The sequence below is a fragment of the Rhipicephalus microplus genome, chromosome 3 (genome assembly GCF_043290135.1).
Source record: "Rhipicephalus microplus isolate Deutch F79 chromosome 3, USDA_Rmic, whole genome shotgun sequence".
NCBI classification, from domain to species: domain Eukaryota; kingdom Metazoa; phylum Arthropoda; class Arachnida; order Ixodida; family Ixodidae; genus Rhipicephalus; species Rhipicephalus microplus.
The window spans coordinates 81,698,966-81,716,006 of record NC_134702.1 but is presented as its reverse complement, the minus strand read 5'-3'; the positions used below and the strand labels follow the sequence as shown (position 1 = coordinate 81,716,006).

The following is a 17,041-nucleotide window of genomic DNA, read 5'->3' as shown; positions in this document are numbered from 1 at the left end:
GACCACAAAGGATGTCCGCAGTTTTGTGGGGTTGTGCTCATATTTCAGACGCTTTGTTAAGGACTTTGCGACCATTGCGCGCCCACTCACAGACCTCTTGAAGAAAGACGCTGCGTTTACCTGGGGCCATGACCAATCGTCATCGTTTTCGCAACTTACGACACTGCTTACAACGCCACCAATCTTGGCTCACTTTGATCCATCAGCCCCAACCGAGGTTCACACGGACGCCAGTGGCCACGGCATAGGAGTTGTGCTATTGCAGCAGCAACGCGGCCACGACCGTGTTATAGCCAACGCAAGTCGACTGCTATCTCCAGCCGAGCGCAACTATTCCATCAAGGAGCGCGAGTGGCTCGCCCTTGTATTGGAAGTCGCCAAGTTTCGCCCATACCTGTACGGGCGCTCATTCCGTGTTGTCACGGATCATCACGAGCTCTGCTGGCTAGCCTCCCTGAAGGACCCCACGGGACGCCTCGCTCGTTGGGCTCTACGCCTTCAAGAGTACACGTTCTCTGTAATGTACAAAACAGGGCGATTACATCAGGATGCGGATTGTTTATCCCGCTACCCTGTTACCGACGCTATCACGGATACCGATACCGACGCTATCCGAACCAATACCGACGCTATCACGGACGTTTTTTCCGTGTCGCAGCTGTTAAACATTGGCGAAGAGCAACGTCGGGATACTTCTTTACGAGCCATCATTGACAAACTGAAGTCAACGCCTCGCGACCCGTCCCTACGAATGTTTTTGGTGAAAGACGGGATCCTATATCGCCGCAACCTTGATTCCTTCGAATCATACTTACTTCCTGTCATCCCAGCGCACCTGCATTCCACTGTCCTGCATCAACTTCATGACGCTCCCATGACGAGCCATTTGGGCGTTTCTCGCACATACGATCGGGTAAGACGTCGGTTTTTTTGGCCTGGACTTGCCCGCTCTGTTCGACACTATGTCGCCGCTTGTGAGCCCTGTCAGCGTCGCAAAACGCCGTCTGTCCCCCCCCCCCCCCCCCCCAGCCGGCTACCTTCAGCCGATCGACGTTCCCAACAAGCCTTTCTTTCGAGTTGGTCTCGACCTGTTGGGCCCTTTTCCACTCTCCACAGCCGGAAATAAATGGATTGCTGTTGCCACGAACTACGCGACGTGGTACGCAATCACACGAGCACTCCCGACCAGGTGCGCTACCGACGTTGCGGACTTTCTGCTGTACGACATAATATTAGTGCACGGTGCTCCCCGTCAACTTCTCACCGACCGTGGCCACACGTTCTTATCAGCTGTCGTTCATGAAATCCTGAGGTCTTTCCATACCAAGCACAAATTTACTACTTCGTACCATCCCCAGTCAAATGGCCTCACGCAGCGCCTTAACAGGACCCTAACCGATATGCTTGCCAAATACGTTGCGCCAGACCACCATGATTGGGACATTCATTTGCCGTATGTGACGTTCGCCTACAATTCATCTTGTCACAACAATGCCGGCTATTCGCCTTTCTACCTACTATATGGCCGGGACCCAACTCTTCCCTTAGACACTTTACTACCTGCGGCCACTGAATATGGTGGGGAAGCCATCGCCCGCACCGACCACGCACGTCAAGTCGCCCGTAACCGTCTACAGGCTTCACAGGAGCGCCAACAACAGTTCTACGATTCTCACCATAGGGACGTGCACTTTTCTCCGGGTTCTCTCGTGCTCCTCTGGTCGCCTACTCGGCGTGTGGGATTGTCTGAAAAACTGTTGTCGCCCTACACTGGACCATTTTGTATCGTTCGCCAAGTGACAGACGTCACGTACGAGATTGTTCCAACCAATCCGACAAAGTCATCGTCAGCTCCGAGCGACACCGTTCACGTGTCTCGGCTAAAGCCCTATTACCCCCTTCGACATCATCTGCGTAAATTTAGCACCGGGACGGTGCTTCTACCGCCGGCGGTAAGGATACAAAACAGCCGCTAAACACGGCTGCATGAAAGAGGAGGACGAAGTCAGTTTTTGTTGGATGCTGCTCTGGCGACATCTTGCTCGTCGAGTTCTGTGCGCTGTAAATAGATCATTGAACAAGTTACTCGTAACAATACTATCAATCAGGTGATAGAAAAATGCTCAGAATACACTCAACCACTATACATGGCCTTCATAGATTACGAGAAGGCATTTGACTCAGTAGAAGTATCAGCAGTCATGCAGATATTGCGGAATCAGGGCAATAAGGAAACATATATAACAATCCTGGAAAAAATGTACAGAAGATCCACTGCCACCATAGGACTCTGTAAAGAAAGCGACAGAATACCAATAAAGAATGGTGCAACACAAGAGGATACACACTCCCCATGGCTATTTACCGCATGCTTACAGGATGTTTTCAGATGCCTAGAATGGGAAGAGTTAGGCATAGGAGTTCATAGAAAATACCTTATTAAACTTCCTTTCGTCGAATGCATTGCATTGCTGAGAAGTTCAAGCGACGAATTGCAGTTCATGATTACTGAATTAGACATGGAGGAGATAGGTCTTAAAATTAATCTGCAGATAACAAAAGTAATGTACGACAACCTCTGAAGAGAACAGCACTTCGAGATAGGTAGCAGCGCACTTGAAGTTGTAAAAGAGAACGTCTACTTAGGACAGGTTGTAACCGTGGAGCTGAACCGCAAGATTGATGTAACTAGAAGAATAAAAATAGGGAGGAGCACATCTGTCTAGCATTCACAGATCATGACTGTAAGATTGCTGCTATCCGTCAAAAGGAAGGTTAATAGCAGCTGCGTCTTGCTAGTACTTACAGAGCAGAAACCTCGAGGCTTACAAAGAGGGTTCAGCTCAAATTGAGGACGACGCAGTGAGCGATGGAAAGGAAAATGATAGGTGTAACCCTAAAGGACAAGAAGAGAGCAGTGTGGGTCAAAGGACAAGAAGAGAGCAGTGTGGGTCAGGGAACAAAGGGGGTTAAGGATAGCATAGTTTAAAGCAAGAAGAAATGGTCATGGGCAGGGCACATAGCGCAAAGGCAAAATAACCACAGACTGGATTCTAAGAGACGCCAGCATGTGGAGGGGACACAGAAAGTTGGGCGGGCAGATGAGATTAGGAAGTTTGGGGGGTATAAATCTACAGCAGTAAGCACAAGGCCAAGTTGACTAGTCGAACATGGAAGAGGCCTTTGTCCGGAAGTGGGGGTAGTCGGGCCGATGATGATATTTCTAGCGATATAAAAAAATATGTATGCCTGTTTTCTTTTTTTCTGCCACCCTTACAAATCCCTTGAATTTCAAGGTCGCCAGCTTAGTAGATCTACATTTGAATTCGCAGAGTTCAATGCGACAAATGGACGTTATCATTATTTGCTCAGTGAGGTGAATAAAAATAATAATTTTACTGAAATAGCACTGGTCTTACTTACACTGCATAATTTACTGCATGTTGAATGGTTTGTACATATTCTTTTTCTAAATGTAAGACTTCGTTTTCATACTACTCCGAATCGGGTCTTTCGTCATAAAAAAATGTTTTGCTCCCCGTAAACTGCTCCAAATTTGGATTTTTGTGCTCCAAATGTAACATTTTGCTGCCGAAAAATTGCTCCAATTTCTGACCCTCTCCGACATCGAATGAGTAAAGCTAGTGTTGAAACTGTCACAGCAGGCTTGTGGGGCGCAGGCAGTATCTTGACTAACACCCGACGGGGGTTATTGCTTGTCACCCCCTCTTGCTCTTTTGTCGGGCTGCTCGCGGTGTGGTTCTGGCTGATGTTGCCAGGAATGCTTTTATTTTTACTGAAAGGGTATGCTCATGACAGTCTAGCCAATTCTCATCTAGCTCAACTCATTCTGAAGCACTCATATCATTTCATTTTTTACATTGTGTAGGTCTCCGGTTCGAAAAAAAAAAGTGCTTTGAACATTGCGAAAACTTGTGACCTTAGCCCCCTCGCCCTCCTGTAGGGAACTAGGTTCTTATGATGCTAGGCGGGTGCTTTGAAGTGATGCCGAAATTGGTCACAATCATTTATGCTAGCACTAATATTATGGTACATCTGAGCAATTAATTACAATTTCAGGACTCAGGCACAAAGCTAGGGTTACTCAATTAACTGAGATTCAGTGACAGATTTCACCAGGTTTTGAAATGAAATGCACTGGCAAACTATAATGCACAGGTAATATGAAAACAAAACACCCTAGTGTCTGTGCTAGATAAAAATATTTGCAGTTGTACTTGTGCTTTACCTAATGACCTCGTTTGTTTGCCATCTTTAATCCTTGCAGTTTCGCAAGAAACAACTCAAATTTGCGAAGAGTCGCATTCACGACTGGGGACTGTTTGCTCTGGAGCCGATTGCAGCCGACGAGATGGTCATCGAGTATGTGGGCCAGATGGTGCGGCCCATCATGGCTGACCGGCGGGAGCAGTTCTACACGCAGATCGGCATCGGGAGCTCGTACCTCTTCAGAGTAGATGTTGAAACCATCATTGATGCCACCAAATGTGGCAATCTGGCCCGGTTCATCAATCACAGCTGCAATGTGAGTACTAAAGGATGCGTCCCATCATATTTGTCAAAAGAATCATGTGCAGTAGTACTTGCGCATTCAAACGTGCCGTTGAATTTTTCATAAAATCACTGGTATGCGCAGTTGCTCAAGATAACCACGTCATGTCGCAGTGAATCTGGTCTCTGAAGATGTAGGTGGCTCTGATTTACTTGTTTGAGTAGGCATTACGCCAATACGACCTGGGGCAAAGACTGTAGAAACGAAAGTATCTGCATTACGTCGCCCTAAATGCAGTCGAACCCCTTTATAAGAGACACTGATATAAGAGACAAATGGTTATCAGAGACACCAGTGTGCCTTCATTAAAATGCGGTTTGATAAGGAAATGCCTACATGGTGCCCTGCTTATGATAGAGGTCTCACAGTTGTGGGAAACCTGTGCCAATTGTGCCAACCTGTGCCAACTGGAAATCACTGCGCCATACTGCTCCAAAAGGGTCTTTTTGTGTCCGATTTGCACCATAGTTGCGCCCACAAAGTGGTTTTAAAACCGAAAGTAATGTTGACAGTACGTACATGGAATATATTAAGTGATGGTCGCCATCTTGTGCAGTTGTGTTGCTGCATTCGCGTGCGATCACGTAGCTGCAAAATCACAGAATCAGTCAATCAATTCTTCCCACTTCTGCACCATTGCAGCGGTGCCTTTTCTGGTAATCAATAGCAAAGAACGAAGGCGATGTGGCGGCCACCGAAAGGCACACTTGTATGACATCGCCGATAAAAACCCTACGTGCCGCTTTAAGATGCTTTCAATAGCTGGTGACTACCTGCAAGCAGGGGCACCGATTGCTGCCACGTAGACCGTTGTATGGGACCGTGTTTAGCTTGCACCGCTTTGCAGAAACGAAAGTAGCTGCAAAGCTACTTTCGTTTCTGAAATGAAGTTGCTGAGTTGAGCATTGTGGATTGCTGGCGCAGCGCGCTTTCATAGGGTGTCAACCCAAATGCACTTCAGTCGCCAAGACCGCCAGCTCTAGGACCGCTAGAGCATGGCTTGCAGAAAGCTCGCATCATCGCATTAACGTAATAGCTTTTTCGCCACATCTGTGCGCGGTCTCAAGCGGAGTAGGAGTAAGAGGCTTGCCATGCTGTGTATGCCAAGTAGGCAAAGCGCTACACGCAGCTAGCTGGTGGATGATCAGCTCTCTGCTACCGTACCGCACCCAAAAAAAGCTGCGTCTGTTCTCGCTAAGCAGCAGACTGTGGCACACATTCATCGGGAACAGCCGTTTATGTCTGTTTCATCGCTATGCAAGTCTTTGCGTCGGCTGCATATCCCTGACTCCGCAATAGTTTCGAAATTTTTCTTGCTGTCGCCACCGCGTGCCATCAGACGACCGTGCGAGAGTGCCAGTCTTTCTAAAATTTGGCAAACAGAAAGAAATAGCTTTGTGGTGGGCACTTTAGGCAATATGTGCTGTGGCACTGTATTAGTTTATTCCTTCTTTAGTGGCGATGGTGCACGTAAAGAGATGCAAATCGGTACTTGGTGGTTAATGCATACTGCGTTTAGTGTGTAGTTAGCCGCATGCTTGGCCATGTAAGTAGTATTAACGAGGTTTTACTGTAAAAAGCTTCGAATGTGTTTGTGGGGAGGGATATTCATCAGCATGCTCAGGGTTCCCCTTCAGGGGAAGGGGGTGAAGGTTCTTCACAGAGCCCCCCTCCCTATCATGTCAATGTACGGGGCTGGCTTTGCACTCCCCTCTCCTCACCTCCCCGTGGGCATGCCCATGTGAGTGTGCGCCCGCACTGCTAGAACTTCATGCTACAGGTAGCCTAATTATTGGTGAAATATCTTTCACTGTTTTATGACACCGCTTCTGTATATGATCCTGCTTTTGTTTATATTTTGTGCTTCTTCTTTGGGCTTGCTGCTTCTGTATAAATGATTATGTAAACTGAGGGAACATTAAACTAAATTGAGGCTAAATTTTGTTCATCTGTGTTCGTCATGGAAAGCCCGAGCGTGCTCCAAACACAGAGGTCGCTGCTCCAAAAGCAGAATTTGCCTGCTCCAATGGCTCCTCTGAAATGCTGGAAGGCATTCCCGCGACTGCATCCCATATAAAAGACAAGAATAGCTGCCCGCAGCATGCTTCATATAAATGGGTTCAACTATAGTCCTGTTTTGATCTGTGAGCACTGTAAGTGGCACAGTACACGTCTTTGGTAAGCTTTACGTGACCCAAAGTAATACATTGTGCGTGCAAGATAACTGTTTGACCGGGAACACTTAATGGCAGAGAACTGAGTGATACTTGTCATGTCATATGGAATTATTGCTATTGAAAAATCAAAGAAAGTTGACATGTATGCACTCTACCGATTATCTAGGATTTATAGGAGTTTAGACAGGTGACATTGAACTCATCAATGAAGTAGGCATGTCGAAAATATAGTGCGAGACTAAACTAATACAGATAGTCCCACAGTGTATGAAGTTGTCAAACATGGCAGAGATGTAGTAGCCTAAATTTTGGCAACAGTAGGTGTATGCGCCTGAACTGAACATGCAGCCAGAGTAATCAAGAGGCCGGAAGAGAAAACTTGTCTCCTCATTTTCTTTGTAAACAAACAAACAAGGTGTGCAGACATTGATAAATCATCAAGCATGCAGTCATAGCTGATGTCATATCATTATGAAAGCTGCAGGAGTCACAGGGTTAGATATCGATTGCACTCATAGAATGAAGGAATGAATTAAGAGTGCCTGAAGAGTTCTCTGAGCTAGAGTGTGGCGTTCTGAAAGAACCATACAAACATGTTTAGAGCAGTAGATCTTGACCACCTGGATGTGATGTACTTAGAACGCTCTGGGGTGCTTAAAAATGACCAGCCAGATGTGGCGGTGAATTGTAATAATTTAATCAGCAGCGCTACTAGACTTTACAGTTGTAGTCACTTGCTCTGCCTGGGACCCCTTTACTGTGTAGTACCTCGAAAACCAAGCCTCTTCTCTACTTGAATGTTTGTCATCGTAGTTGAGTGTAGTGCCAAATAATGCATGCCGTAGAAGCAAATCTTTAATTTTTTTTTTCGTTGTACTTGCAGGTGTGAGATCGCCCTTTTTTTTTCTGTTTTCGTGCAGCCAAACTGTTACGCCAAAGTAATTACAGTGGAAGGGCAGAAGAAGATCGTCATTTACTCAAAGCAGCCCATCAACGTCAATGAGGAGATCACCTATGACTACAAGTTCCCTCTGGAGGACGAAAAAATTGTGTGTCTGTGTGGAGCGCCCCAGTGCAGGGGTTTCTTGAACTGAAGTCTCATCGGTGGTACATTCATCATGTACAGTGTACAGCTTGCATCTTATCATTCTGATCGTCATCTTCATCATCGCATTGGTTGTGTTGGGAAGGAGGCCTGTTGTGGAACAGTGCTTGAATCGTGTTCCCGAAACTTATTGAAACATTTCATCGTGTTGGCATTGTATAGACCCCCTGAGCCGCCCAGAGAAACACGCGCATGCACAAATCATAATGTACATAAGAGTCATATTGCAATGCATTAACTTCTGTCTTGTTGTCTTTTTTCCCTTTTCTGTTACTCTTTGTACATTCGTTAAACTCTGCACTTGTAATAAAAGAAAAAGCTGCACGTTGTACAACTGCTGCCGAAACGTTTTTTGTTAGAACAATCCTGGCATTCAGCAGATAACAGCTTCCGGTAGCATTGCTTGTGCAATGTTTAACGAGGACTAACTGACAATAATACCAAGGAAAGTGTAGGTGATGTTATTAGAAGTAATCTTAGTGAAAATGTGAAAAAAGAGAAGTGTACGAAAGATACCTTGCTACTGGCAGGATCAGAACGGAAGTCACAGGTTCTGATTCTGCCGGTGGCAAGCTATCTTCAACAAATAATCAGGTGCATTAACAAATGATGTGCTGAGGCTTCATTTAAGGTTGTTCTTCTTATAACTAATGCCTCCATACCTAACTTAAATTAGCCCCACTTGCCAAATGTAGTGATCAAACTGTCTATTCAAGCACGAGAGGGTGTGAAATGGTTTTCAATGTTCAAGCCTCGAGGCCGAAGTTAGCAAGTGTTTGACACACGTAATGCTTAATTTTTTATTAAAGGTCACAAAACTATATTAACTTAAGTAGGCATCATCTGTAGCGAATCAAGGTCGGTTTAAGTCCAGAGGAGTTCAGAGGCGTCAGTTGTGGGAATGCAGGGAATACAAAGGTACACTTGGACCGTCCAATTTTTTCCCCACCTGTAGGAATCGTATGATTTGGCTGCAATTAGTGTTGCATAAGCAAACTTCACAATTGTGGTCTCTAAAATGCTAGATTTTCTTATGCTCAAGCACCCACATAACCTGGCTGCTTGTGAGGTGGCACTGATGGCAATGGATGGATGAATGCTGTGAGCGTCCCCTTCATAATGAAGTGGTGCAGTATGTGCCATTAGGCTTGACAAAAAGAAAAAGTTATGCTTGCTTATTGCTATTTCTACTCATTACAAAAATAAAATAAAAATAAATGAAAACTGACAACAATAAATCGACAGTGCAGTTCCGTGCCCCTTGTGGCAATAAGCCCTTATTTTCCCCACTATTTAATTTTGCCCCTATTCACTAGTTTTCTTTCTTCCTTTTAAGTACGGAGCATTTCAAGGGGCCAGCTTGTCCATCCATATATTTTTTGTGGCGTGAATCTAGTAAAGCACTCACTACAGGCCATAGTTAGGGGTGCATAGCTCGAACCCTGGTGAATTGAACAAGGTCTAAAAGGACAACAGAAATAGCCAAGAAGCAATCGCGTTAACGTTAAATCTCTAAAATGTGTTGCAAACATGGGATTGACACGAGCCTGCAGCGAGCAAGGGTGCCAGCCCTTGCCGAGCGAGAGATTCCTGCTTCCTCAGGGTCAGCACGTCAGTGGTGTAAATCTCTAGGGGGGGGGGGGGGGGGGGGGTCCTGACCCTCCTTTGCTTAGGCTGAAGGGGGCACCCCTTGCAAAGGACCCCCTATGAAATTTATATTTCAAACATCCTAAATCTGAAAGGTTTGACAGTTAGGTATGGCGCATTCAGCATTTTTAGTCCCTTTTGGCCAGCTTGTCCATCCATAGATTTCTTGTGGCGTGAATCTAGTAAAGCACTCACTACAGGCCATAGTTAGGGGAGCATAGCTCGAACCCTGGTGAAGTGAACAAGGTCTAAAAGAACAACAGAAATAGCCAAGAAGCAATCGCGTTAACTTTAAATCTCTAAAATGTGTTGCAAACATGGGATTGACACGAGCCTGCAGCGAGCAAGGGTGCCAGTCCTTGCCGAGCGAGAGATTCCTGCTTCCTCAGGGTCAGCACGTCGGTGGTGTAAATCTCTAGAAGGGGGTCCTGACCCTCCTTTGCTTAGGCTGGGGGGGGGGGCACCCCTTGCAAAGGACCCCCTATGAAATTTATATTTCAAACATCCTAAATCTTAAAGGTTTGACAGTTAGGTATGGCGCATTCAGCATTTTTAGTCCCTTTTATTTTAGCTTGTATGGGTGTTCAATATTTTCACAGCTGTGTGATATTACTGTAATTACAAGTGCCGCTCAATTGGTTTCAGAGAAGAAAATCCAATTACGTGAGTTGAGAAACGATGTTCACTTTCGAATTTGATTTCAAGGGATGATATGTAATTTTCAGGAGTACAACAAGAATTTATAAAAACAAAATGGCCACCATGGCCAAAATGTGTCCCCCCCTTTGTGATTGGTTTTTATTTACACCACTGGTTGCTACGTGACTACATCTGAAGGGAAAACAACCTGAAAGAAGTCGATGAAGCTCAGCAAAGAAAAAGTGGCACACATGTTGCGCCGTGTGCGTGAATCTGCTCGAGTCTGTGTGGCAAGATTCCACTCGTGCATGGGAAACCCTACATGCTTACATCAAACATTGGCGTCACTGACGTTTCATGAACCGAGCAGTGCAAATACTATGAAGGGGAATCATTGGGAGCCGGTGCCATGCACTTGCCTGCTTGGCCTTTGTGATTTGACTCTTACCCACTTTGAGGGATTGACCATGAAACGGGTGTTTAAAGATTAGGCTTGAGATTAAGGGAAAAAAAGCCATCTGTTTACTGGGAAATGTAGAAAAAAAATTCAGCTGAATATTTTATGTATTGATATAATTATAAAACAATACTGGTATGTAGTCAGCTAATCAGAGAAAAGCTCAAGTGCAAAATTTAGAATGAAAATCAATTAGTCCAAGATAACTGTTTTTTTTTTCCTTTCTCACACCGCGCGAGCACAGCGTCACTTCTCTCGGTCGCAAAGCCAACATTGATAGTTATGACACACATGTGCAATGAGGTGAAAACTTCACTACAGATGGTGATAGCACCCCAAAAGATGGACCACTCAAATCTTGAGGGTAGATCCAGTCTATATGCGAGTAGACCAAGTCTGTTTGAGCAGTTTACTCCATTCTTGGATCAGGTATAGTCGATTACGGAGTGGGTGATCAAGATTTTATGGGTAAGCCAAGCGCATCTTAGCAGTGGGTCAGGCCGGTGGTTATCGGACTAGGCAAATCTGGTCTGGAGACTGCCCACTCGAATATTTGAGGTGGGCCAAGCCTGTTTGGGGTACACCAAGGCAGTTGTGGACATGTGTCGACCACATTCTTGAATTGGGCAGTGCCAATTTCGGGGAATAGCAAACGAAATATGGTGGCTGAGTCAAGTCAATTTCGAGAGTAGAAAGTCTGGTTCGGATGGGACAACTCGATCGGTTTTACAAATGGGTGAAGTCCGGTCTGAAGACGGGCCACCCAAATCTTGGTGGAGGACCAAGTCCCTATGGGAGCCGACTAATTTAGTTACAAGCATGTGTTGACCATATCCTCGAATGAGGCAATGTCCATTTCGGGAATGAACCACCAAAATATTGTGGTGGGCCAAGTTAATTTAAGGTGTGGGCAGGGGTGTAGCCAGAAATTTTTTTTGGGGGGGGGGCACACCCTTGAAATGACCTTATTTTGCTCTCTATGCCATGGCGAAAAAAATTGGGAGGGGGGGGGGGGCACGTGCCCGGTGTGCCACCCTCTGGCTACGCCCCTGGGTGTGGGTCCCGTTGGCTTTGGGCGTGGACAAATGAATTCTCTAATCAGGTGAAGTCAGTTGGACGTGTCCGCCAAATCTTGGAGGTAGGCCACCTCCACTTGGGAGTGGACTAGCTTTTCTTTATATATATATTCTTAGCATACATGCCAAAATGAGTCGACACGTGTCGACCTTGTTCTTGAATCGGGCAATGCTTTGGAGATGAGCAACCGAAGTTTCGTGTGTGAGCCACGTCCATTTTGTGAGTGCGGGAGGTCTGTTCTAGAGTGGGACAACTCAGTTCTCGAATTTCGTTAAGGAAGTTCTGTGACGTGTCACCCAAATTTTGGAGGTGGACCAAGCTTTTTTAGGGGCGAAGCTCCTTAGGGCGTGGGCTGTGCGTCCCCTGTATGTAGCCACCTCTAGTTTAGTTCTTGCAGTGTTCACTAGATGGCGGTACCGTCCCCTGTATGTAGCCACCTCTAGTTTAGTTCTTGCAGTGTTCACTAGATGGCGGTACCGTCTCCTGTATGTAGCCACCTCTCGTTTAGTTCTTGTAGTGTTTACTAGATGGTGGTACTTGTAGCTGATGATGAAAAGATGCAAGATGTTATAAACTAGAAAGCGGTACTTGTAGTTGATGAAAGACGCGAAATCTTATAAAATAGGATTGATGTCACATATGACGCGTGTCATTGGTTGAAGGCAATCGTTCGATTTAGTGCGGCGACGTATGCTAGGGGGAGCGATGTAATAAAATCGAGTGGGCAAAATGTACAGAGGATTCATGGTTTACCAGGTTTACCTCCGGAGCTTCGCCCACTCATCATCATTCACTTCGTGGATATGCTTTCATTTTTTTTTTAAATGAACCAAGCTGGTTTTGGACGTGGGACAACTGAGTACTCGGATTAGGTGAGTTCAATTTCGTAGACGTGTCACCTGAATCTTGTGGGCGGGCAAATCTATTATGGAGTGGATTAATTTGGTTTCGTGCATATGTCAATGTTATTCTCAAATCGGGCAATATATATACATATATGTATATATATGGAGAGAGAGATGGGGGAAGAGCAACAAATATGAAAACCCCACCTATATGCTATAAATTAATCAATTGTTAGAGTTCGTCCTCGCGTTTGCTTTGCCTGTCTGCTCCGTTCCCTGAGACTTGTACCGACTATGGCCCATCCTTAGCCTCTTGCTCTGCACGTGCGTTTCCATTCAAGTTATGCAGTGCCCTTGTCAAATGATGCATTGCTTGTTGAGTCCTCATGTCAATTCACACCCGCTCTGATTTCAGCTCAATGCGTGTTTCTTCGTCCCTGAAATTTCAGGTTGGGTGGGAATTTTGATACGCTGGGTAGAAGTACTACTGAAGTTTTGCACTAAACATGTATGAGCGGAGGAAAGCAGAGCTGCATTGCACACAAAAGTTTTCCATATATATGCATGGGTAAACAGCATGCAGCATTGCATTGTCATGCAAGCTTTGACACTCGCATATCCTCGCCAACGCAGTTTCCACGTCGCACTAGAACACAGCCATTTCAGTTTGCCATAGGTTTTAGGGGCGAAGCACGTGAGGACCCCGCAAAATCCGTCCGTATACCACCCTCGCTTACAGCACATGTAGCGCAGGTGCATGTGAACAAACCGGAACATCCGTGAATAACAAAAAAAAGGTTAACAAAAGGCTGTTAACGATAATAAACAAAATAAAAAAAACACCTTACAAACGCTGACATTTAGCCACCGATCATTCAAAGCAAATGACAGAACAAAAGGTTCACAATAAAATGCTCTTAACCAGGACAAAATGGAAGACCACGAAACCATAAAAGCGGCAACGCCAACAGGCTACCCCGGAGTTTGAGGCGCACCTAGCGATGGCTGAACGCTAGAAGTATTATTTTCTTATGGCCTCCGAGATAAGTCAACGGTGCACCACCGACTGCTCTCGGATGCCATGGTCTACTAGAGGCGAAGACTCACAATGCTGCCAGGAGTAGCTGACGAGGGCGCGCGCTCAGCACCGCACCATGGGGAAAGGAATCAACTCCTTCCTCCGTGATTAGCATGGTTCCTCGATGGTTAGCACAGGTATTCTGTGGTTAGCACACTCACGGTGCCGACAAGAACGCACGTCACGCGGTGCTCAGCACAGCGTAAACGCCGCGACTCTGACCCCTATCTACGAGCTCAATAAACATTTATTATCTTTTTCAATATACACTGCGCGGGTAATTTACAATACGATGCACACTTCTTCGCGCCATCGTCAGCATTCTATTCGTGGATATGCATGGATTTTGTTTTTAAGGCTGCAACGCAGTGGCGTAGCGAGGCAGTGCAGTCGGTGTTCCCGTGGAGCAAACCATGGTGAATATCCTGTTTAATGAATTAAAGCTCCACATTTATGGAGGATGCGAAATAACGCGTTCTGGTGCTTTCTGTCTCCATGTCGGCGCCCCATCGGCCATCGCTACTGCCGACAGCGCCACCACATACTGCCAGCCATGCTACAGTGTACTAGAAGTAGAGGTGTGCGCCGACTGGTCGGCGCGCCGCCGCCGAGAGTTTTCACCGCGCCGTCGCCGCCGCCGCCGCCGCCGATGATTCTCATCGGCGCAATCAGCGCGCCATTTATGCGCCAATACTGACTTTTCACAGATTTGTCTTTTTCTTTTTCATCTTAATTTAGAGCTTTGTTTCACATTTTATGTAGCCAGTATAAACCAGGCTTCTTAGTTATCTTCATCCAGCTTCAGAGACCGAGAGTACCACTATGAAAAGCTGCACAAGTTCTGCGGCCGCTGCATGAAATGATATATTGGACAAATTGACAAAAATAAATGTAACAGTTACAGTAAAGCATTTAGGCTTAAAAGCAATTTTTGCTGGGTTTAAATTGTCGTAATTAGCAATGATTATGGTCATACGACGTTGAATGTACTGGCCCAGCGTGTTGATGCATGCGAGTTCAACGTAGCACTATTCGAATATTTATATAGAGGCAAAACGGCGTCATTATCAGTCCAAGATGGCAGCCTGTGACCGTGCCCGAAACAGGACGTATATACAGAAGAAATGAAGTAGTAGCAGTGCAGCACGAATGCAGGGCGTTAGGTGAAGGACTACACAAAGCCCCGAAGGATGAAATCGAAAGGGAGAAGTTTAATGGAGAATAAAAGCGCTGAGGCACAATACATGCTCGAACCTACTCAGGGTATATCATCACCTGTCCGTGGTGTTAAAGTTGATGATTTTCGAGGATGACCACTCATATGCAGCGTCTCAACATGCTGCAGAAAATATTCACCATCTGTTTTATTCTTTAACCTTCGTTGGTACCGGCCTTTTCAGGCATAAGATATCCGGGATGAAGATGCCAAGGCAGTAAGATGGCAAGAGAGAGAAAGGAAAGCTGGGGATCAACCAGATCTTGGCATCCGGTTTGCTGCCCAGCTCTGGGGGTGGAGAAATAGGGGCAAGAAGGGGGGTGTAGAGAGACAGAAAAGAAAACGCATGTGCACTCAGGAGTAGGATGGCAAACTTAACAGAGGATTTATTACGTTCTGTACAGACAGGGTGAGAGATCTCTTGCGAATGAGCTGGGTGGCTCATTATAAAGTGTGCGTTTTGACTAAATCAGGTAATGGGTCCAGAATGTGCTGTTGAATCACGGGACACACACACCATTTCTGACGGTGCCGCTCACACTCGCTCAAGTCAACGTCTTTGATTGGGGCGTGGTCATCACATTGGACCTGTGACGCCAAGAAACCATTGTGGTTGTCTCGTCGAACGTCTTATGGTGTCGGAATGCCATCTCACTTCCCGGCTAAGATGGACGAAACACGGCGGACAGCAGGCTGGCAGCCCTTTGGTGACTTGTTTGATGAACAAAGAACGCCTCTCTCCCCCGTCAGCCCAGGCGCCGCGCGTAACAACGCTATCCAGTGGTGAGCAGAGGCACATTAAGCTTGTCTGAGGCCACCAGTTTTAAAAATAACAAAATAAAATTTTAAAAACTTGCCAGCAGAAAGCTTACAAGAGACGGCTGGATTCGTCAATAATGCGGAGACAGACACTTAAGTGGCATGTCATATATGACGTAGTCCAGCAAACATATTTTCATCACGTAACTTCAACGGACCTACAGGCACTGGGAAAGATGAATAATAATTGTTGCGGGCAGTGGTGATGTACTTCTGTTGCAAAGGTAATGCTCAGAATCAACAAAATAAATCTTAACATTATATTCAGGTCTTGATAAACAGTAAGTAAAGTTAGAAAGCTCTTCAGGTGACCAAGTAATAAATTACTTCACCATACTTTATGGTGAAGTAATTTGCAAATAAATAATGCAACCGCTGTTTAATTGATATTCAATGACGTGACCGCAATCAACGGTGTGTCTTCGCTATAAAAACTGGAACGTTATCTGCGGACACGAGCGGGGGAATGCAGCGGAGAACGAATATGTCACGTAATAAAAGCGATGTGATGTTGCACATTTTCGCCTCTACAACTCCGTGCCCTTTCGCTTGCTCGTGATGTATTCGAAGGAGCTAGCCAAGTCTCTGGTAGAAGTCGAGCAGAGTAGCCTGGGCTGATAAGAGGAACGTTTATATACACTATTTACACACTAAATGTAGCGTAATACTATATGTTGATGGTAGCATCATGGAAGCTTGATGGGAGCTTCTGAGAGCTGTATCAGAGCGTCTCTGTGCTCGCGTTTTAAGCCCTGATCTTCCTAAAATTCTCTGCAGGAAAAACAATGGACAGTTTGCAATAATCTGCAAGGCAGCTTTTCTGTAAGGTTAGTTTTTCAAAACTCTCATTCACACACTGCTTTTCTCGCTCATTTCATTTTTGCCATTCCCCTTTTTGAGATCTTGTTGTACTCGCGTGCCTTCGCTAGAATTTGGAGAGGTGACATTTTGTTGTACTCGCGGGCTCAAAATGAGAAAGAAAAGCAGTCTCGAGGTACAGCATTGACGGCAGCATGGTTTTGAGCTGCTGTGCGCAAAGTCACGGATAAGATTCTCACTCATTGCCCAAAAGTCTCATCGGAGATGAATGAAAAAAACACCACTTCTTTCCGTTGGTTAGACTGAGGTTAACATATCCTCGTGAAAATCAAAGTGAAGTTCTGCCGCTGCGTTTCTCAATAACCTAGTAAAAATTCATGTTATGTAAAACCCGACATCGTGATATTATATATAATATTATCTGGCGCAGTTATCTTGCTGCATTTGACACCTATAACGTGTTTTCGTACCTGTCGCTCCTTTAGGCCTGATAGACAAACTTCTAACGCGCATTTTCACTTTATAAAGATTGAGTCATAAAAGTACAAAGTAGATGAGAAACCCAAATCTCCGCTGTTTCCATTAACAC

General features: G+C 45.6%; 1 protein-coding gene across 1 annotated transcript in view; it reads left to right on the top strand.

The window, feature by feature from the left end:
• The window catches only part of LOC119186197 (histone-lysine N-methyltransferase SETD1), a 136,980-nt gene extending 128,791 nt beyond the window's left edge, over positions 1-8,189 (top strand). Inside the window, exons 2-3 of the mRNA XM_075888358.1 lie at positions 4,289-4,546; positions 7,671-8,189. Of these exons, the coding sequence (XP_075744473.1) occupies positions 4,373-4,546; positions 7,671-7,844 (348 nt within the window). The 5' untranslated portion in view covers positions 4,289-4,372 and the 3' untranslated portion in view covers positions 7,845-8,189. The remainder of the gene's footprint in view (positions 1-4,288; positions 4,547-7,670) is intronic.
• The last annotated feature ends 8,852 nt before the right edge of the window (positions 8,190-17,041 follow it).